At 37.7% G+C, this 23,238-nt stretch overlaps 2 protein-coding genes across 2 annotated transcripts; both read right to left on the bottom strand.

The window, feature by feature from the left end:
- Nucleotides 1-464: 464 nt before the first annotated feature.
- On the bottom strand, nucleotides 465-12,043 carry LOC134852811 (uncharacterized). The gene is made up of 4 exons (XM_063868608.1): nucleotides 11,495-12,043; nucleotides 10,499-10,801; nucleotides 8,299-8,514; nucleotides 465-5,222 (listed from the first exon to the last, which is right to left on the bottom strand). Exons 1-4 carry the CDS (start codon nucleotides 11,931-11,933, stop codon nucleotides 793-795), a joined length of 5,388 nt encoding a protein of 1,795 aa, XP_063724678.1. The 5' UTR covers nucleotides 11,934-12,043; the 3' UTR covers nucleotides 465-792.
- A 310-nt stretch (nucleotides 12,044-12,353) lies between these two features.
- On the bottom strand, nucleotides 12,354-20,501 carry LOC134852848 (COP9 signalosome complex subunit 1-like). Its single transcript, XM_063868680.1, has 4 exons — nucleotides 20,403-20,501; nucleotides 18,879-19,153; nucleotides 18,521-18,788; nucleotides 12,354-13,491 (listed from the first exon to the last, which is right to left on the bottom strand). Exons 2-4 carry the CDS (start codon nucleotides 19,146-19,148, stop codon nucleotides 12,503-12,505), a joined length of 1,527 nt encoding a protein of 508 aa, XP_063724750.1. The 5' UTR covers nucleotides 19,149-19,153; nucleotides 20,403-20,501; the 3' UTR covers nucleotides 12,354-12,502.
- Nucleotides 20,502-23,238: the final 2,737 nt, after the last annotated feature.

Below are 23,238 nucleotides of genomic sequence, written 5' to 3'. Positions count from 1 at the left end.
TAAGGTACCTTTACCTTATGTTTGATTGCTCTTTCAGGTCGAAAAGTTGTGTCAACTTAAACAGCCCGGTTGATGAAGTAATGGTTCAAAAACTAATAGTAATTTTAGCACGTGGTTGTCAAAACTATATGAAAAATTCAGAAAAGACTATCTAAGCCAGATAGATTTAGACACACCAACAATAAACACATGAATAATTTGAAACAAATAATTGGCCGTTACATTTAGTAAAACTACAAATAAGTTAGAAAATTTCCAAAATTGTGCAAATATAAATCATGTGAGTCGTTTAACACATTGTGCATTTATCACAGTTTGAGCGCCTGCTTTGATTAAGCATCAAACAATTATGCAAATTTTTCACAACTGAATCCTTAGAAACAATCCTAGATGATTCACTCTTACTTATAAGTGATGTTATGACAAAATACTCTAATTAAATTATTCAAAGAAGTTGCTAACCAACCAGATATACAGAGTACAGGCCCTAAAGACAAACAAAAGTAAGAGCGAAACAAACACGTTGCCTTTATCATATCTAAAAAATTAAAAAAAAAAATTCAACAAGTTACTGTTTACTAACAGAAGCTGCAAAACGAAAACAATAAATTAAGTATATCATTTCACAAATTTCACGAATTCAAATTTTACGGGCTAAAACCAGCTTACTTGTGAAATGAATGGTGCAATCGTTGTTTTTCAAACTTTAAAATAAGCGTCTGCTGTAAAAAGTAAAATCTAAATACTCGAACATTGTACAACATCTGTTAAATTATTTGTTTATTACATCAATTAAGTGTGTTCAATGTTTGATTCTTCGTGTGACATAGTTGCTTCATTGGGCAACAAAGTACGGTTCAAATCTATATTCTGAGAGACACTTTTAGTCAAGGTCAAATGCTGATTGGTAGGCTCCTCTTTGATTTCATTCAACATCTGTCGACTTTCTAACCCTAGGGTTGCCATTTTAATCGGACTGCTTGTCGTTGGCTGATGCGATATGCTGTGTAAATATCCCGGCGGGTAAATTAGGGAATTATACATATGACCTCCCATTTTGGTACTAATATTGGCCACTGAGTTTCTTCTGTGTTCCGGGGTTGAGTTAAGCGACGATGAGTCATAATTTGCTAAGGTCAATGACCCTATAACTGAGCTTTGAGATGACAAAGTGCTCGCGCTTGATCCACTTGACATTGAAATCAACGAGTGGGGTCGCTTTGAATTCTGATTGTTAACGAACTCAACAGTCGGAACTGCGATACTGTTTCTCATTTTGCTCCCACGGCTGAGCAAAAAGTTGTTCACGTTTCGGTCATTGATTTGATCTTCATTCGGGTTGATGTCAATAAATGGCTTGTAACCAATTCCTAGTGATTCCATTTCTTTGAACCTTCGATCCCGTTTTTTCCTCGCTTGGTCCCAGAGCAGCTTGGTAAATTCATTGACCCATGAGTTCTTGATTTCAGACGTCGGGGCTTGGATAGTGTAATTTTCCCCCGCTTTGAGTTTTCTGAACCAAATTTCAAATTTATATCCGCTTTCTCCGATGTTTTGGGTCAAACCGATATCTTGCATTTTCAATGAGTGCTTATACTGGTAGTAATCATGGCCTTTTCTCGACTTTTTCGTTTTACTAAACAGCAGCAAATCTTCAAACAAGAAGATATGTCTCATGAACTTTTTGCGTCCTTGGTAGACTAAGAACTCCTCTTGCCTCAAAAGCCTTCCGTAATCTTTTAGTTCTAAGTCACAGTCTTTAAGGGACTCCAAAGCCAGTAAATCATTTCCATGACGCAGCAAAAACTTCACAATAGTGATTGCACATTCCAGCGTTTGCTCGTGTGGGTGACTTTTAGGGCAATGCTTCATTAAATCTTGCAGCAACAATGCATATTTCGCCAACCTTTGAATCGGTTTTAACAGATAACTTGCTAAATTCATTCTGTCATTCAATTGCAGTTGTTTGCGAGCAAAAAACGAGTTGCCGCATTCGGCCAAAATTTGATCACACTTTGGCTTGTTCTGATTATACAGTGCGTACATGTAGAAATCAGATTCATATTTCACGAAGGCTGCGCCAACTCCCAAAGGATCGTTTGCATACAATTCCAGTTCTTTTTGAAATGTATGTGCATGAAATTCGTAGAATTTTTCCACGTTCCCGAAAACTAAATTTCTTTTTCCTCTCAACGCTTGCGGAACGTCTAAGCGTTCAACTTCGGGACAGTAATTCACGATTATGTAATCCAAACTTGCGATGTAATCCCGCTCACTTTGAATCATTTCGGCGATCACGTGCTTCAAATGGGTGGAAAACTCGGGAACTTTTGAACTCGAACTTTCTATCATTATTTTCTTTCCTTGTGGTGGATTCACAATTTCTGATTGGTTATTTATAGACCACGACTTCGGCGAAGTGGATAAAAGCTCATTTCTCGTTTGCTCTAAAAGCTCTGTCTCCATTTGAATGCTTCTGGCGTCATCTTCGATTTCGTGAGACACTCCAAAGCAACTAGAGGAGTTTTTAGGCGGAGTTTCTTCACTATGTGTTATAGAAGTATTGGACGTTGTTTCGTGTTCTTGTGGCGAGCTTTGAATCGAGGCTAGTGAACTGATTGATGAAACCATAGGAGTGCTGATCGAGGTATGACCTCCTGTCAACGTCGAGGAGGTCCTGGACGTTTGTGATCCACTTCTTGATATCTGCTTCCTCGGAAGCCTCACACTTTTACTCAGATTCTCCGAACTGGGGTTCGCTGATGCCATTTGAATAAGACTTTGTGTTCGTTTATGTCTAGTCGCTGCAGATACAGTATTTTGTTTCCTTCGCTTCACCCTTCCAGCAACTGTTCCAGCACCTCCAGGTCTATGCGTCATCGTCACTACACTACTGTCGCTGTCCGAACCTGAGTTTTGATCCATTACCTGTTCCTGATTATCGTTTAAGGCAATTTCATCAATCGGAATCAATTCCTCAAGATCCGTTTCTTCATCTTTCTCCTTACACTGTCTTGAACTTTCAGCAGCTCTCGGAACTTTCCTCTGTACAACAGGAGTACCCGGGTTTGAGTCCAAGTCGGAACCCGTATCTGTTGTCGTGTTTCCGATGCTTTCATAGCCTTGAAATTGGAAGCAACTTGCGCGACGTTGGGGATCTCGGAGCAACATCGGTTCGGAGTCCAAGAGATCCCCGTCCGTATCTTCCGCAGCACTTGATGATTCGAAGTCGAGTCTCATTGGTGGACAATAAGCCGAACTCGCTCGTTTATTCTGATGAATTCTGTCAACGTACACAGGCACGCAACGAATACTATCCAAACTTTTCTGGATACTATGATTCCGCCGACAAAATAAATCATCAATATCTTTGCACTTCTTCCTAGCAAACTGTAACTGTTCAAGTAAATTATCATTTTCCAGCTCCTTACTAAGTGCTTCCATGCGATCAAACATTTCTTTCGTAATTTGCGGATATTTCGCTTGGTACCGTTCCATGTTTTTCAGAAGTTTTAGACATCCTGATTCTGTTTGCACACGATCCATGTTCATTTTAGCCAAAAAATGCATTCCATTCAGAGCCCATTCAATTGCCCGGTCAATATGTTGGTAAATTTGGAGCATGTTTTCAATTTGTGTTTTACGTTTATCCATTTTTGCCACAAACGATTGAACAACATTCTTCAAATGGTCTGACTTTGTTTTCACGTCTTGGTTATTCAACTGGGAAGCTTCGTCAATTATATCCCCTGCCTTTTCGCAATACTTCATAGCGTGGTAATTAAACCTATCGAACTCTTTTTCGGCATTCATTAACGACTGTAAATTTTCTCCCAGCAGACTGTCCTCCAAGAAAACTTCGCCTCGTTTCTGGAACCAACTTAGTATTTTTTTATACTCGTCTGTGAACTGTCTAGCCGCAATCGCCGCTTCAATGGCTGTTATGTAACTTTTTGAATGAGCGTCCAGCTCACAAAACTCTGAATTCAGTTTCATTTGCAGACGTTCAGCGGAATCAACGGCGTTATAAGCGTCAGGAAACTCCGAAATCGCTGTAGCTTCTTCACGAAGCCTCGCCAATATTTGGTTATTATTGCTGCATAAATATTGCTCATTTCTCAGCTTCGCAATATTCGCTTGGTGTTCTTTCAAGACTCGGTTCAGTTCTTTCAATTTTGATGGCAGGAAGTGTTGGTTGTAGATTTTCTTGCATCTTTCTATTTGGGTCAAGGCCATTTCACAGCTGCTTACATAGGGTTCCAACTTCATTCTGAAGCGAACCCATTCCTCGTGATGATTCGAAAGGTTCCCGTTAAACGTACTCGTCAACTGCAGCTTCGGAATCGCGTTGTAAAAAGCGTCCGCTTTGTTGAAAAACTCAACCATTGTCGGGTCGTGACTGAAATTGATAGAGTGAAACAAAGTGCTTCCTGAGTTACCACATAGGATGATGATTCTCGCAATGGCGCCTGCCGAAAGCTCCTCCGACATCCTGAACGCCTCGGCTACTTTCTCCAGGGAGTTTTTCCTCGTAACTCGTCCGTCAACTATTAAACACAGGCCTCTAACTTGCTCACTTTGGGACAAACAACTATGGAAATAACAAATAAGCCTGGCTATTTCTTGTGATTCTGTTATGTTTAAGATTGGATTGTTGGCTAAAACTTCTACAATTCTTGATTTGTGCGAATCTTCACCGCATGTTAATTTCAACGCGCCACAATCGAGCAACTCGAAGTTGAGATCCAAAGCTTGATTAGCCATTGAATCACTCAACGAGCTTGTTGAACTACTAAACTCGGCTGTGAATTGCTTTTTTCGACTCGAACTTCGGGTCATTATTGGAAGTTGACCAGTCGAACCGTTCGACAATCTTCGGATATCGTGAGCACTGTCGTCTGATTGTTCAACTGAGCTCGTGGAACCCCCGAATGACGAGGAGTTGTCAACGAGACCCCCTGCCGACGTTAAGGTACTGTTACACGAGCTGTCCGAGTTCAAATAAGAAGGAGTTGCCGACCTTCGCTGTTGTAACAAACTACTCGAGGCAAGTGACCTTGAAAGAGATTCGGCTTTTCGCATCGACGTTGATCTTCTTAGGGGCGTGATTGGGTTTCGGCTAATTTTGGGTTCGACGTGATGTTCTACTCTTGCTTCGCATGACATTTGTGCATTTAGATTGCTGAGAGTTCTTTGGTGAAAATCGCTACAGGGGTGGCTTGCTAAACACATTTCCTTCTTTTAACAATCTGAATGACATTTCAGTTTTTTTTTAAAAAAACAACGTTAATTGAATAGCGGGTATTTCAACAATTTCCCAATTAACTAAAAAAGGTACGAAGAATCGAAAAACCTGAACCAAAATGCGACTAATAACAACGAAAAAGTAGTTTGATTAAAAGGTGATCAAGCACTGATAAGATGTTTCAACCACCATTATATTTCCTCAGTTGAAAAAGCTTAAGAAATGTGTAATTATGTCAATTTACCTTACAAATGGCATTTATTCGAGTCAAAGAAAAATTTTCGTTCACGCTTGGATGAGCCAATTAACTATTAACTAAAAAGGGACGGATGTATTTTACCAGCTTATGTAGAATTGAGAACGCTGACAAAATTGAGCGTTTAGAAAATTTGTCCGTAATGTTTTTGTGACATCATTTTCCTTTGGGTACTTTAAAGTGGCGCTGTGGCAAAAAAACCTTTAACTTAAACACCAACCGCAATTTTTCTATAGCGTTTTTGACGTTAATTGTTTGAAAAAACTGAAAATGGCTCAACTAGATAGTCTGAATGTGAAATTGGTTTTTCCTTCTAAGGAACAATTCTCAGACGTATATCACTAAAAACCCATTTGATGGATGACTAAAATCTGTTTCAAAGAGCTAATAATATCATCAGTATAAATCACAAACAAGGATAACCTGTTGCTGTCCAAATACGACAGAATAATCTAACAAAACTGATATAAGAAAAAATCTATTATGACAAAAGAGCAAATCAATGCAAAAAAAAAACAAAAGAAAAACTGATCTTAATTGTTTTTGAAAAAACTTCATCTTTCGAATTTCAGATCCAAAAATGACTGAGTTTAAAGCTCTCTAAGACTTGAAAAACCTGGATCAAAAAGTAAGTTTTTATTCCGCTGGGAAATCTGAAAACTAAATTCCACTTTCGAAACTAGAAGTCGATCACGTTTTCCGTGATCTTTACACTTTCGTAATTGGAAAGCGCAACTTCCGAAACCAAATCCGAAGTTCCTTTCCACTTTTCGAATGTTCGGATCAATTAGCTTAATTGATCTGATAAACAAAAAATAATTGTGGTTTATGATAAAATAGTTTCTTTTTTATGACTCTCAAGCAAGACAACTCAATTTTCCCAACTTAAAATGGATACCAAACAGATGGTTGGAAAAAGTAGAACTCAAGGAAAACAATAAAATGATGGAAAAACTTTGAATAATCTTTAACTTTCGAATAAAACTTAACACCTTAAGACTCTTTGAATTTCAAGAATTGTTTATGATCGACACTTTTTTCTTATAGAGAAAAATGGAACAATAGGTTTTTTTTTATTTCGCTGGGAATTCAAAAGAAATTAACGTACTTTTTTTTATAAACAGAGGTCAATCACATCTTTTTTGAAACAAGAGATTAAACAGATTTGCCTGTTTTTTAACAAAAACTGAATATAACAAAAAAAAATCAAAAGAATGCAAAAAATTTTCACCATTAAAAACTGTACATACATAATCATTGTTGAAATATCTTCAGATTAAACTAATATTATTACGGATGTTGCAAAATTGCAGCATTGATACAGAGAGGCGAAACTGAGCTTCGCACCACTTGCGATACAAAAATGAGTGAATATGATTACCGCAAAAGAAATCAAAAACTTAAAAACCTTCAGACTAAATTGCTAAAAAAAAACCTTCAATCAAATTTGTCAAAAAAATTAACAAAATTGCAAAAAAGGATAAAAACTGCATCCTTAGAAATTTTACTTAGAACTTTCAAAATGCTAAAAAGAAATCAAATAATTTTGCCGTGAACTACGCCGACAAAATAAGCAGACATGACAGTTTGAAACGGTCGAAAATTTTTCAGTTTCCAAAAACACAGGTCCTGACTGAAATTGAACTTCCGAGATTTGTCGCCTCAAGCATGGGTATTACAACTTCACCAAATGCACAGATGGACACTGAAATCATTTTCAAACTAGGTAAAAACCGATCTTAGGGCAAATTTGGTGCTGCGGTAACTAATTCGACACAAACCAGCAGACAAGCATTTTTTTGAAGCGCGGAAAATTTTCCGTTTAAAAAAACAGGGCTTCGCGAGATTCGAACCATTTACCTTTGTCTATAGAAGCAGGTGCGCTAGCTTTGCCACCAGCGCGAATAAAGGTCTGACTTTTGCATTGGTATGAACCAAAGGTAAAATGAGGATCATATTAAACTAGTTGTTAACCCGAAAAAGTCTAAATTCCGATTCGATGACGCTTACCAATCGAAAGCGTAACCATCAGAATCCATTGTGAATTAGCCCTGTATTACACTACACGCCTTAGTTGTGAAAGATGAACATAGAAAAAAAAGAAGAAAAAATGTAGAAACAGAAGTAGTAAGATGCTATGCAGTAGCATAAAGTTCCGACTAATTTACAAGATACAAAAAACTAAAAAAAAAAGTTCTAAATTACTTAATCAAATCTAAATTTTATTTCAAAAACAAAGCCAACCGACGGTTGAAAATTTTTCAATGAACGCAATGATACACAGCTGTTTTTAAGTTAAGACTCAATTTTTTCGAATTTGTCCCAAACACGACTGAAAAGGAAAGGGAATATGATACAAAATTCGATGCCCTACGCGTTTTAAACGAGATAACTGATTTTGCATGGAAAAAACGGCCTAACGTCATAGTTCCTACTCAATCTTTCGAGTGGTTAGAGCAAAAAAAAGTTCGTCTTCTAAATTAATACTCAACTTTATCAGCTCTTCGCTGTGATTGCGCCAGAATAGAAAAAAAAACAGACTGTTTCTCTGTTAACGTTTAAAAAAAACCGAATCTTGACTGATCTTTCTAACATGCAACGAAACTCAATCGATTACGATCTCCTTTGATTTACCTGAAAAACTAGGTTTAAGAAATCGAGGTCACGGTTCCTTTCCACTCCTTGATTCATCGAAACAATGAGTTCAAAGAAATTACTGCTTTTAGGACTAAATTAATAAAAATATATGGGCACTATTCATCTCGAATGGAGATAGAAGTTTAAACAAATATCACACCTTGTGATTGTTGTGCACCAGATGGGAAGTCAATTTCGATTGCTGACAGAGTCAAGTCTGGCAGACTGGAAGACAGAGCTGGCGATGAGCGTCTCAGAGATCGACCGAAGAGAGCGGCTGAGTTCCTTGGGAGTGAGGGTGAGTCTGGTTCTTCGTCATCACATGTGTTGGTGGTCTTGCTTAGTACAACGTCTGACCAGGAGTAGTTGATTATACCTGAAAGAAAAAACAACACTGAAAAAAAAAACAGTTAAGAATGCATGATAGTTTTACTTTACGAAAGAAAAATTGCTTACGATGAGAAAAATAATTAAATATGATGATGACTTAAATATTGACGAGAATGTTGAATGCAAAAATGATTCCAGCTTTCTTTCATTCATGAAAAAACCGAAGAAATCTACGATACAAAAATTACTAATTGTATAATAGTTTAAAAAAAAAAATTTTTAATTACAAAAGTATTTTTTCAACTTTACTAATGTAACTTACAATCGAGCATGTCAACGATAACATCTGATAACTCGACTATAAAAGCCCCCAAGTTTTTACCCAGACAGCGTTTGAAACGCCGCCTCTTCTTCTTGGGAGCCAGGTTATTGAACAGTTAACTTTTTAGAACCAAAAAAGTTTCAATTTTCAATGAAACGAATCACAATAATTCAAGCTGGCGAATTTTTTTTACAATGACTTGACAAAATATCTGCTAAATTTGGTCAAATTCAATAAAAACAGAACTTAAGCACAGTTATTTTTATAAATTCGCATTGCTCAAGCACAGTCAAGTATCAAATCACTTCAAAATTCACTATAAACATTTTCAAATGAAGTAGTTCTAACTTATAGTCTATATTTATTTGATGAAGCTAGACAAAAAAAAATGTGTGACCTCAGCGTATCTTTAAAACTAGGATCATATAAAGTTGAAAATGAGCCGATTTAACAATTATATTTCGACACTGGCTTTTATTTTGATCTTCAAAAAGAAGTGATGAAGTTCTCTTTCAATTTTAATGCCCTGAGCGAGTGTGCCGTGAAGATACACTTGAAAAATGGGTAATTTAAAAACAATCATTTCGATCAATTGAGGGAGAAAAAATAGCATATCTACTTAACTTATCAAAAACGGTAATGCTACCGAAAGGATCAAAAATGTACACAAAAAAGTGGTATTACGTCGCTAAGGTGACCAGTTTTGAAACCGGTAGAGTCTAACCGGCGAAGAGAAGATCGAACTTTAAAATCTCTAGCGTTGCGAATTCAAATTTATTATCCGGTCGAAACTTAAATGCTTTGTTTTCCGGATATCGGAAAATTAGCTTTAAAAACCCTGTCAGTCAAACCATTTATCGATATGCTAATGGTGACACTGTATAAATATAGCCAACAGACTGTTAGAAAAGTGTCCATAAACCCAAGGAAACCATAAGAAACAAGGATAACCGGTTACTGTGCATGTAGCAGAGAATGTTCCGACCGTCTTAAAACAAAACAAAAAAAGTCAGTTCTTTTTCAAATAACTGCGTGGTTATATTCGTTTTTTTCTGCGTGATGTGATGAAAGGATCTGAACAAAAACTAGAACTTAGGATATTGAAAATTCATAGTAAAATATGCAAATTGGACATCACTTTGTAAAAAAACGACAAACAAGACTTTGTAAACAAAACGACAAGAAGTATTCTACAATTTTTTTAAACTTAAGAAGTTTTTGATTCCTGGAGTGGCGCTAAAAAGCGCGTTATGCAGGCTCGCTTTTTCCGCTCAATTTGAAACAAAATGAAAATCCATTTTTCTCGATACTCGTACAACTTTGAATTTGAAACAAATTCAAAAATTGAAAACCCATTTTCTCGATACTCGTACAACTTTGAATTTGAAACAAATTCAAAAATTGAAAACCCATTTTCTCGATACTCGTACAACTTTGAATTTGAAACAAATTCAAGAATTGAAAACCCAATTTTCTCGACACTCGTACAACTTTGAATTTGAAACAATTTCAAAAATTGAAAACCCATTTTCTCGATACTCGTACAACTTTGAATTTGAAACAAATTCAAAAATTGAAAACCCATTTTTCTCGATACTCGTACAACTTTGAATTTGAAACAAATTCAAAAATTGAAAACCCATTTTCTCGATACTCGTACAACTTTGAATTTGAAACAAAAAAATAAAAAAAAAAACATAAAAAAAACCTCTATTTGATGAGCAAAGCACGTTCTGCAGTACAACATCTTGGCCCATTTGAGTTGGAACTCCCCTCATAAACTCCTCAGTGAACAGTTCCTCGAAGCTCTCCGCTGCAACTTTAAACGAATGCACAGCTCCTCTCGCGAAAAACTTCACGAAGAGGTCGAGGTTCTCATTGAACGGAGTTGCTTGATTCTGATTGGCTGAATCGCGCGCCAGAATGAGGTAAAAGTCTCCGGATTGAAGATGGGATTCGGATATTTCAAACAGGTTGATAACAAGGCCTTTGTTAAACACGAGAGGCCAGCCTAGAGCATTGCAAAATACCTTGAAGTTCAAATTTGCTAAAATGTGTAAAGAATGAAAATATTACAGAAGGTTTAACAGATTATTTTACTTGATTGTGAACCTACAATCTGTGAAATAGTTTTCAGTGAACTCGTGACCAAAAACTTCATTTGAACTTTGAAAAATCAAGGCCAAAGGTAATTAAGAAAATACAACTAAAATAACCTCTGAGAGGCTGAATAACTTAAGACGATATTCACAAATCTTTTTCTAGGACTACTAAAAAGTTTAGCACAGCTAAAATCAATGAAGATACCTATTTTAAGGCCAGAGACGTATTTTACGCTGTACACGCAAAGAACACGCCTCCACTGCCTAAACTTGAATTGCCAAAAAACAGTTTGAAATCATTAGCAAAAAAAAGACTTTTTTCCCTTTTAAAAAGCTTTTAGAGGCACGAAGATTTTTTTTACAATAACAAAACTAAAACCGAGTCACTACTTAATGTGCTTTTATCTGATACCACAATTGACCCAAAACAATATTTTCCCACGGATACCAAAATAGGGAGGAAAAACCCATTCTATTACATAATTCCTTCCTTTTTTTCTAGTATTGTCTGATGTCTGATTAAAAAGGTCGCCATGATTTTCATTAAAAAAAAACATTCGAATAACTCAGGATTTAACAAACCCGATAATATTTGAACATACCTTCTGGCAAAATAGCAGGACAACACTCCCTGTTCAACAGAGCATTCTTGGCGTCATCCCGAATCCACTGCAACACTGGCTTCGCTTGCAGCAGAAAACTATTCAGAAACCTCTCCAGTTTACCTCCAAACTCCTTCTGAATCAGGGCATCAATCTGGGCTAACAGGACCGGGCCTGTTTCCCTAAATGGGGGAAAAAGCGAGGATAATATCTCTCGTACTGTCAACTCATCATGAGCCTGTGAGCTTCCGGAATGCCCGTTACTGGATGTCGCAATGGGTAAAGAAGCAATCAAACCGCTATCGTTATCTCCGCTACTCGATCTAGAATGACTGGCATTATTTGAAGATGTTGTTGTTGATTTTCCAGGTGGGTTGTTCAGGTCGTTTTGTTTTGAGAACATCGAAAACCCAGTGATGGAAAATCTGTTTGAGTTCATTAAAGGCTTCAATACTATTTGCTTATCTGCTCATCTGTGGTTTACAAATGTGGGTTAAATGTACAAAACAGTCTAATCGGCGGTGCAAAGTACTACAAAATTGCAAATCGTAATCTGAAAACAGTTGAAACGAGTAAGTAAAGGCAACACCAAGCTCAGACATCAATTACTATCGCGGGACATTGCTTCATAGACTAGCATCAAAAGCTCATTCAACTCAACAGCATCTAAGCCGAAATCTCAAATTAATGGCTTTCAGGGCTTGGAATTCTTTTTATTTTCTATACTCTAAAGGCAGGAATTGTTGGTAAATCGTCCGATTCTAATTAAAATTTACTTGATTTAAGGGCACCTTCCGACCATCGTCTTATTGGCACTATTTGTACTAAAAACAAAATCACTGTTTTAAGTTGATAAGAATTTCAGTTAATTTAAACTAAATTTGGATCACATTCAATTAATCACTTTGGCTTTTCATCTTTTCAATCCTTCAAACGCATTAAATCAATTCACATTGTACTTTGATATCACAGAAATTTAAGTTCATGAAAGGTATCAGAAATCCTCAATTAGGATCCAAAAATTGTCATTCCAGAAGTTGCGTGGAGGTTTTGGGATCTGGTTTTTGTGGCAACGGCTGAAGTGCTGCTAGCAGACTGGTCATTATCACGACCTTGGCCATTTTTCCAACTAACAACAACTCTAGCTTTAACTAGCGCGCACTTCGCTAACATCACATTACTTTTACGTTCAAACTCATCGCCAAGTTCGACAGCTTTGTCTAAAATCGCCGTTCTGTGATTGACTTCTTTCGCAAGTAAAATTTTGTTATGCGAATCAATTCTTCCTTGTATGGCGTCATTTTGAATCAAAACTGCCAATTCTTCTTGTAAATCATCAACTGATGTGTTGAAAGCGGTCGCCATTTTTCTCATGTCTATTGACGAGTAAGATCCGAAGTACTGACAGAGAGCTCTTTCGCGGATCATTTTGTACAATGTATCCACGTGACTAGACAAATATAGATCCAACAGCCAGTTATTTTTCATTTCGTCCATGATTTTGAAACACCTTTTGTAGTTGGACTCATGGAACGATGTTATAACTTCTCTTAATTGGGGTTCAGCTTCGAGAAGTTGCTTAAAATTTGTATTTGTCAAAATATTATCACGGAGCTCGTCTCGGTTGTAACATGCAAGAGCGCATAACCCTCCATACAGAGCCACATTGGCCGGCGATACAAAATCATCGGGACAATTTTCAGGTGAAATTCCCACGAATGCCTTTGCAGTCGATCTGTACCTCTTAAACGCAAGTTCTGCGACTCCAAAAGCGCACTTCAACCATGCTGCTTTTGAGTGCACTTTTTTCGAATGTGAATCTTGCACAGATTGTTCTTGAGTTTGTTCGGCTTTCATGACAAAACTCTGCACGTGGAACCAGTTTTTAAGCAGAATGTTCACGCCTATGACGTTGAAACACATGTCCAGAATGTGTTTGCTGGAGGTGCAGTAGTCACGTGTCCTGGTGAAGGATTTGAGAGCCGATTGAAGGTCACCTGGATTGAATTTTTGAAATCAGAACACGCGTCACGCAAGTTTATTCACTACAGCGCGAACAATATATTCGATGTCTTAACCGGGTCAAACCATACAGCGTTTTAAAGTCTCTTAAAAGAGAGGCTTCGAATCCAAGATAAAAGACGTAGCCAACAGACAAAAATTAGCCAAACTCAGAACCAAAAAAAAAACTTTTTTGCGCTTCTTGCAACTTTGTTGTTAGAGCTTCATGTAATGAACTAATTAAATAGCGTTTGCTGTTTGATAAAATAGTGTTCCAGAGTATATTGAATCGACGAACCCAATAAGAATACTTGTTATTCTGTTTTGGTATTTTAGAGATTCTGTTATTAATGCAAAACACACTTCTCTCACAGTAAACACACTTTGCCAGTAGTATTCAAAGGACAAGCGGCAATTGCCACTGAAAATCAAACAGTTTAATGGCCAAACAAATTGATGAAGAAAACTAAAAAATTCCCTTTCACGGCATAAATCCGAATAAGTAAGAAAGCTATAAGACGCCATGCAAGCAATGAAAAAAGATAGCCGACTGACGGTTGAAACAGAGTAAGAAACACGAAACCGAAAAAAATCAACTTTCGAATTTTAAAGAAAAAACATATGCCCTTAAAGCTCTTTGAATTTCATGAACAACTTATGATGGCACTTTTTGTTAAAAATAACCCAATTTGAGAAAACTGGATCAATCATTTAACTTTTAATGCCTTTAATAAAAAAGCTAAATCAAACCGCGAAAAATTAAAATTGAGCGTGAACAATATTAAGACTTTTTTCCTGAAAAAAAATTACCAAGACTTATATAAGAGTATTCATATTGTTCATTACTCATAATAAATGTACGGAAACTACGACGCCCTAAAAATAAGCATTGATAAACCTAAAAAAATCAGCTTTAACTCTAAGACGGAAATTGAAGTCAAAACGACGTAATAACAGTTTATAAGGTCAGTAGCTGAGCTAAAATGGATAGACCTGTAACAAATGACATATAATTAAAACAAAAAATGTAAATAAAGTAGCAACTAAGCCAACAAAAAATAAGCAGACAAACGAAAGTCCGACAATTCATTTTCATACATACTGAAAAAAAAACAAGATCCGACCGGGACTCAAATCGTAGACCTTAGGGCAGAAAAGCAACCGCATTACCTCGAGGCCAAATGAGAAGCAGTCTCGAAGTTGCCTTGGTTTACTTATAAAGCGACTTCAATTTCAAACAGATTTGTAATAAAATTGGTTGACAGAGGAAAAAGGTCTAGTTCCCGATAAGACGCTGGCTCTCGCAAGTGATGAAAAGGGAGATACTCAAACTGAATCTTTTCAACACTGAGATTACTTCTTTAAAAAGTTGCATTGCTGGTATAACCACGACCAAAAGGGTTCTTTAATATACAACTTTTTATTTTCTTACGTTGATCTTACCACCAGCAAAACTTTCCCACTAAGTTTTCGAAAAAAAGGTCAGGTAAAAATAATCAATAAGGAATCAGGGCATTACCGCAGTTTCGAAGTGGTATTAAAGTCGTTCTAAAAGTTACTAGGAAAAAAATGTCAACTTAATGTTCAGCTCATATTGCATTTCAGCATCCAGCATTTAATTTAATTCAACTTTTCCTGAAAAAAACTGTCTGGTGAATCTCTAAATAACACCAGTCTCAAATGAAACAATCCCTTTCTATCCATCGATATTTGATAAGATAAACGGTCAACATATCAAGAAAGCAGGCATGAGAAGGCACGGATCTCATGGACTATCTGGCCTTGATGCAGATGAATGGAGCCGTAGTTTAACACACTTCAGACAACAATCATTTGAGATTTCAAGAACAATAGCTAAAATTGCCAAAAAATTGGCTACTGAAGAACTAAATTCAGAACTAACGGAACCATATAGAGCATGTAGATAAAAACCGTTAGACACGAACCCAGGAGTAGGACCCATAAGCATAGGAGATATGCGAAGGATAACAGGACGAATAATTACCAAATGCCTTAAGTGCCTAAAAAACTAACTCATGTCACTCAGTTCAAACTACCAACGCTATCTAGGACAAAAATTAGGCATTGAATATGCGATCCACATGCTATAGATCGATACAGCAAAATCTCCGCCGATGCTGTTTTACTGATAGATGCCAAAAACGCTTTCAACTCTCTAAATTGAAAAACGTCTTAAATACCTACTAATCTCCTTAACAGCTATTAAAAACTCGTAGTCCAATCCATCTGAACTGTTCGTTAACAAAAAAAACATCTACTCTCAAGAATGGACAACCCAGCGGGATCCGCTAGCAATGGACATGTTCGGTCTAGCCATAATACCCTTCATAAAACTTTTATCAGTAGACAAAGTAACCCAGAAATGGTACGCAGACGACAGGACCGCAGTCGGTAAATTAAGCAGCCTACGAACCATCCTCGATAAAATTGTATCACTAGGTAAATTCTTTGGATACCTTGTTAAAACATCCAAATGCCAGCTTATAGTCAAAAATGAAAACTCGGTGAAGCTGAGAAAAACTTCGATAACACATGAATCACTATACAGGCAGGCGCCCGAGTTCTTGGTTCTGTTATAGGAGCAGAATTTGAATGTAAAGCGTTTCTCGAGTTTCAACAGAATGAGCAAATCAAAACAAAAAAAACTAACGAAAATCGCTTATAATTCCCCCCAAAACATTTATGCCTGCTATACTAAAGGAGTTCAAGAGAAGCTTTCATTTCTAAGCAGGACAACGCCTAAAACTATGAAAAACTTGAAAACATATGAAAAGGTTCAAGGAACAACTGATCCCTATAACCTAGTCGGTAAAGACACAAAACCACCAGTTCCGTGAGATATTTTCCTTAAAATGGGCAGTCTTAACATCAAGCTGCCATCCGACCATGAAAGCTATCTAGAATGGTCTAAGGAAACATTACTACTACTGGAATCTCAAGATCCTGTTACAGCAATAACACAGCAAGGAAAAATTTTTACGGAAAAAAAATTGAAAACTGATAGAACAAACCGAAAGAAAACAAAACTCATTAACTGCTAAAATGAAACTGATAAAAGCTCAATCGACCTGGCCTCTGAAAAGGGAGCCTTTAACTGGCTCAATGTTTTACCACTAAGCAGATACTTCAGAGATGGTATTTTCTTAAGATACGGATGGGAATAGACCAAAACCCAATTCACATGTGCATGTGGTGCAAGTTGCGAATGTAGAGACACACTCGCCAATCTCACGAACGATGTTTGCCATGACGTCAAGATTGAGCCGAAACTTCAGCCGTTGCAAGGCGAAAGCTTTGTCAACAATTCAACTAAAACTGAAGATGAGGCACGACTTGACATTAAAGCAAACGGAATCTGAGGTTTACGATTTAGTCACGCTTTCTTTGATGTGAAAATTTTCAATCCCCATGCGAAAACAAAATAATAATAAAAATAACAAAGGATTTAGGAATATAATCCAAGTGTTCGCATAAAACCCAGTCATTGCTTTGTTCAAAGGTTAGCTTTCAGTTATAAGTGTAAGTTTCTTCGGGTCTCTACAGTTATTGCATTCGCATAAAATGCGCCAAGTGCATGTATCTGATTCGCTGTAGCTAGTTTTGAAAAACTTTGTGTACATTCCTAGAAGTCTGTTTTTGCATTCTGGGTCAAACAAAAGGTCACATTTGAAGTATTCGTTGTACAGATTAGCAAGACATGCCCGAAACCAGAAATCCGACTCGCACTTCTTCAGACGCATTTGTTTAGACGAAATTTCGTGTCATTTGAGCTCTTCGGTTTCCAACGTAAGTGATGCTTACATGGCTTCTCCAGTCGATGTCAACTTTTCCAGCTAATATTTTTGCAAATAGCAGTCCAACATGAAGCTCTTGGTATAGAGACAAAGGAAGGATATTAAGTTTTACGAGTTTGTCTTTATAGGAGATATGGCTATTGCTTGTCATGAAAATCCACGAGATCGCTTTCCGCTGCACACTTTTTATGATTCCTAAGTGACCTTTTGATGGTTTCCAGATAGCTGAACCGTATCACAAAATTGGCACAACGTAACAGATATATGCGTTTTGTCTGGTCGCGAAATTTGCCTTTGAGAGATTCCTTTTGAGTACGAAGAGAGCGTTTAAGGCTTTTCCAGCCCTTTTTTGCGTGTTGCGTCCAAGAGAGCCTGTCGGTTATCAGGATGCCCAGATCTTTCATTACTTCAGTGGTTTCGAAGCTGTAATTGAGGAGTGCAATCGTAGCTGATCCTTTGATACAGAGTACTTTGCTTTTCGTCAGTTTCATTGCCATGCAGTTTTCCTCGCACCACCTCCAAAGTCTCCTAACATCTATGTTGAGAGTTAAAGGGTTGTCTCCAACAATTTTGCAGTCGTCTGCATAACCAAATGTTGCGGACATGACACAGGACGGTAGATCATTTATGAAGACTAGAAAGAAAAACGGGTGAAGTGATGTTGGTAGTGACTTTGAGAGGTTTTTCAGAAGAGTATTACCAATCATTTCTGGTCCATTGGCCTTATTTACGCAGAAACTGCCTTAAACTGCACAAAGACGCATACAAAATCACGAGACATTGAAGAACACCAAATATGAGCAAAGAACTTTAAACGTAGAGCAGACTAGCTTCTGCCCGCTGATTTTCGGATGCACCGGTGGCGCTGTTCCAACAGCCACGCGGACGATGCAGCTATTAGCCAAAAAACTAAGTGAAAAAGAAAAGAAAGCTACCAGAATCGATAAACTGCATTAGAACTAAAAAAAACTACTATGTATAAGAGGGTGCAGATCGCTACTCAAAAATCAAGTTATCGACAACTTTATAGGCGCTATTGAAGAGGAAGGACGGCTAAGATAAACTAACATTAGGACGATGAAGGGTTAGGGTTTTAAAACGCTGGTATGGCCCTATCCAGCTAGTGCACTGACCGTAACTACACGGAAGGGTCCCGTTTGTAATTTATCTCGTTTAAAATTTATCCGCAAAATAATTAACCAATACCAACCAATATTCAGAAAATGCTTTCCCAGATCATTGTGCCCCCTCCTTATGCTCTCTTTAATAGAATTCGACTTGTAGCTCCTCAGATCCGCATCTAGTTTTTCAAATCTAGCCATTGAAGCCCTCGAGCTTGTCTCCAGCCACGATTTATCGAATGGGGGTAGCTGTCGCTCAGAAGCCCCATTTTCGATTCCATTTCTGTTACCATTTGAAACAATTGACTCGCTGAGATGCACGTGTAATTTTTTATACATCTCTACATTATTCGTGTTCTAAAACAAAGAGAAAACACTTGTATTGCATTCCGTTTTATATCGGAAAAGTCAAACTTGAGGACGTGAATTTAAAAAAAAGTTACTCACTTCGACACTTTTAATAGCCAGTATAATTGCGTCTTTCTTTAGTGAAGGACAGTGTTCAGCAATAAACATCAGCCGGTTGATTCGATAAAGATCGGTGTATTGCTGTGAATATGCGTCAAGGTCAATAGAACAGGATGAAACTCTGAAGTCTGCGGTCACGCCATCAGCACTCCCGTAAGGCCTATCAGCACTCTCGACATTCATCTGCGGAAGGTCCGCATTCTGATCATCTTCATCGATTTGCATCGGCTCAACCGATGAAGCTATCATTTTTCCTGAAATTATTCGGTCAATCACTTGTCAAATTAATCAAATACAATTTTTATATCTAAGGGTTTTACATGGATGACATTCACTCATTATACTTTAACTATTTATTGCTGTTGTTACGACCACTCTCGCCGATTGGAAAGAACAGTGGCGCAAGATAATCGAAAGGTCTTAATTATCATGATTATCATGAAATTACAGTTATATCGAGCATCTTTCGTCATCCTCGACAACTCATTCAACTTTGGAAAGAAATAGGCTCGAAAAGTATACCAAAAAGAGAAGATGTTTGGTGCTAGAAACGACAAATACAAATTAAATTTAAAAAAAAAGACATCAAAGAGTCTGAAAATGAAAAATCTTCAAAGGAACTTTTGTCACTTACACCAAAAATAAACGTTTTAATTGAAAATTGATAGCTGCAAGTGCAGGTCGTGCAAAACAATCAGAAGGTTCTGGAAATATCTCGGTAAGGTTGTTGTTGTTAGTTGACCATAGGGGGGCGTCATGCGAACTTCGCCCGAGTCTAAAGGAAATTGTTGGTGAAATCCCATAGGTTCCAACATTCATAGGTTCCAAAAGAAAAAATCAGTCGCATAAGTTCCAAAATTTATCTTCTTGAATTCTCATTGGTTGAAATTTGAGCCAACGAATTTTTGGATCGATTGTTTACTGTTCAACCAGCATTAACTCAAGCTGCAGAATAGTGACCGCCGCAGCCGCGCCAACGTGTTGCGAGCTTGCCACCAAAGGGTAGGACTCTATACGAAATTTAGAGCCGGTTATCGCCGCTAAGCGGCGACGCGCGCGTAGCGCGCCCACCGGCGACCTTAAACCGAGACTCGGCTAATTTAGTCTTTTGGCCCATTGAAAAGATTTGGAACTTATGCGACTGCTTTATTATTTTGGAACCTATGGGACTGATTTTTTATTTTGGAACCTATGAATACGCACCGAAATTGTTACTTCGGCCGGCCGTAGCCACAGACTATTGGGGTCAGTTCAGTCACGTTTGTGGGGACAGTTAAAGAGGTAGAGGGTATTATGCGGATACAAGAGAAATGTGGAAGAAAAAATAACGTGAAAACAATCGAGATCATTGGGACTCAAGACAACCAGATCGAAAAATCTAACACCTGCACATCTATAAACAAAACACTTCTATGAAAGTAACGTTATCAATGAAAGTGCCTAACAAAAAGACAGCATTCGCAACTTATTCAGCAAAGTATAGTCCCAAATAAAGAAAACTACCTGCACTGGGTCCCACGGCACATGTGCTCAAGTTCTTTCGGAGCCTATCTAGAAAAATTGCATGGGGGTGTTGGCAACTTGCAATGCAAGTGGCATTCTGTTCTAGAAAAAAAAAACAATTAATTGAGGACCTTCGGTCATACGTTGGTCCTAGGACAGTTTGATCGAATAGGGCCGTATAAACGCTGGGAGATTGCATTCATACAAAGAAACAAAAAATTATTCAAGGAAGAAAGCATCATGTTGAATGGTCGTTTAAAATCAAGGAAAGCACTTGGTGAGTTTTCTATTCCGTTTGGTGATTTTCAATGTCTTCTTGCATCTTCGCATTACGAGAATTGCACTCCTTTGGAACGCAAATATCCGTATTTGTTTAAATTAATGGTAGCGTTACGAACTCGTTTTGAATTATGGCCCCGAGAAAAACTCCTTACGGTCCCATGTGAAAACCGGACAACTTTTTAACGGTGGCTTCTAAAATTTAACAAATTTTTTCGGATCAGAAAATTGTAACATTCGCCCGGAAGATACATATCGACGGAAAATAAAACTAAGTCCTAAGACGACTGGCCAACGTCTAAACAGAGTTCTACATGCTTTTAACCGTCTCTATCAAGCCAGTTCTTTTGGTGGTCTTTCTAACATCGGGTCGACAAAAACGTAACTGTTCTCCGGCTTCGATCAGAACGCTCAAATTAACTAGCTTAAATGCAGGAATAGTGAGCTCATGGCAGGGTCTCAGTATCCCCAGACCACGAGGTCACTCCTAAAAACAGGGCTACTACTTATTGAATTATTATTGTTTTTGTTCAGTAGATAAAAATCATCATCTCCATCGAAGATGGATCAACCCTCTCCTCCAACTCCTAGCTTCTCATCCTTATCAAAATGAATTCAGTTGTTAATTAAATTCAACTCAGGACATGGCAGGGAAGCTAAAAGTTTATACAAGATAATAAAAATTCCCGTCCCGAGACCCCTCCGGATTCTCGAATCCGGGGAATTAAGAGTCTTATCTTCCTTCCGGAAGGCTGTCCTCCACCCTTCACCGTTGTTCGCAACGGCCTTGCAACTATTGTAGCGCCACAATATTTGCAACTCGGAGCGGTTTCTGCTACTTCTGCAATTCGTTGTTGTTTTTCAATCACAATTTTCGTTGTTATCGCTATCGCAACTAATGTTAATTGTAACATTCGCCCGGAAGATACATATCGACGGATAACAAAACTAAGTCTTAAGACGACTGGCTAGCGTCTAAACAGAGCTTTGCATGTTTTTCACCGTCTCTACCAAGCCAGTACTTTTCGGTGGTCTTTTCTAACATCGGGTCGACAAAAACGTTACTGCTCTCCGGCTTCGACCAGAACGCTCAAATTAACTTAATTACATGCAAAATTAGTGAGCTCATGGCTGGGTCTCAGTATCCCCAGACCACGAGGTCACTCCTAAAAACAGGGCTACTATTTATTATATTACTATTGTTTTTGTTCAGTAGATAAAAATCATCATCTCCATCGAAGATGGATCAACCCTTCCCCCCTTACTTCTAGCTCCTCATTCTTGTCAAAACGAATTTAAATATCAGTTAAATTCAAGTCAGGACATGACGGATGCTAAAATTCAATATAAGTTCATAAAAGTTCACGTCCCGAGACCCTTCCGGATTCCTGAATCCGGCGAATCAAGCTTCTTAATGTCGAGTTCACACTTACTTGGAGGGCTGGTTTTCACCCTTCACCGTTGCTCGCAACGGCCTTGCAACTATTGTAACAGCACAATAGTTGCAACTCGGAACGTCCTCTGCTGTTCGGTAGTTCTTTGTTGATTTTTCAGTCTCGATTTCGTACTGTTCGTAATCGCAGATAAAAGTTGTTCTGTTTTCTTTCGCTATTTTTAGCTAAAATGGCCGTTTCTGACGTTTCTCAGAAATATGACGTCATAATTCGAATTTTTAAAATTTAGAATTCCAGAATCTTCTAGCCTTCACCGTTTGGCCAATCGTTCAAATAACGTCCTTATTCGTTCTAAAACGCCAATTCGGAAGGCTTGCTGCTAAAATACGGAATTCTGCAGAGACTGCATTTTGGCCATTCTGGTCGAATGTCACATACTCCCCGGACAGTCCGGTCAATGTCCTCATTGAATCGCGCCATGTTCGTAAAATGGTTACAGTGCCATCGAACAGAATTTACAAAATGCACGGAATTACTTTTATCCACGTCATATCAACTCACTGCAGAATATAAATGGCATCATACTACATCACTATAGCCTTCAAATTCTTTCATTAATTTGCACATTGAGAATATAACCTAAGATAAAACATGTTTTCTGACTTCCAGTGTCTATGTCCCGACTAAAACTTTTTCTCCTAGATTTAAAAAGCGTTGGCTTGCAGGACAGTCCTGCCAACCAACAAGCTAAAATTATCCTACTATGCTCCTTCCCTTCGGAAATCTTGCTTGTTTATTGTCCTGAATATTAAAACTAAGAAACTTTGTGGTTAGAAAGAACAATGCACCAACCTCCTTCTTCAAGAGGTTACTCAAGTCCTTCATATCACCACAAAGTGATCAGTTTTCCTAAGTGATTAAAAACAATCATGCAGGCTGGAATATTTAAATATACTCTTTTCTTAAGCCTTTCTAAATAAATAATAAGTGTCTCTAAAGCCACTTCTGCTAAAATCAAAAAGCAAATTTATAAATGCAACAATTTCAGAACTCAACAAAATGTTTCAGTTTTCAATTACAACTTGGTTGCTTGGTTCCTCACTTGAGTTTTTTCACACACATAAAACAATTCTGAGTTTTATTTTTCTTCATCATTTCTTTGT

The sequence above is a fragment of the Symsagittifera roscoffensis genome, chromosome 8 (genome assembly GCF_963678635.1).
Source record: "Symsagittifera roscoffensis chromosome 8, txSymRosc1.1, whole genome shotgun sequence".
Taxonomy (NCBI): Eukaryota; Metazoa; Xenacoelomorpha; order Acoela; family Convolutidae; genus Symsagittifera; species Symsagittifera roscoffensis.
The sequence above is the reverse complement of the archived record's forward strand: the minus strand, read 5'-3'. Positions and strand labels throughout refer to the sequence as shown.

Bases quoted from the DNA above. Each gene is read 5' to 3' on its own strand.
- LOC134852848 (XM_063868680.1), bottom strand. From the start codon at position 19,148: ATGATAGCTTCATCGGTTGAGCCGATGCAAATCGATGAAGATGATCAG. The intron at 18,789-18,878 runs GTGAGTAACTTT...TCTTTGTTTTAG, and splicing joins TGGCTATTAAAAGTGTCGAA to AACACGAATAATGTAGAGAT. The intron at 13,492-18,520 runs GTTGGTATTGGT...AATTCAATCCAG, and splicing joins AAAGCATTTTCTGAATATTG to GTGACCTTCAATCGGCTCTC.
- LOC134852811 (XM_063868608.1), bottom strand. From the start codon at position 11,933: ATGAACTCAAACAGATTTTCCATCACTGGGTTTTCGATGTTCTCAAAA. The intron at 10,802-11,494 runs GTATGTTCAAAT...GCAATGCTCTAG, and splicing joins TCCTGCTATTTTGCCAGAAG to GCTGGCCTCTCGTGTTTAAC. The intron at 5,223-8,298 runs GTGTGATATTTG...AAATGTGTTTAG, and splicing joins TGGTGCACAACAATCACAAG to CAAGCCACCCCTGTAGCGAT.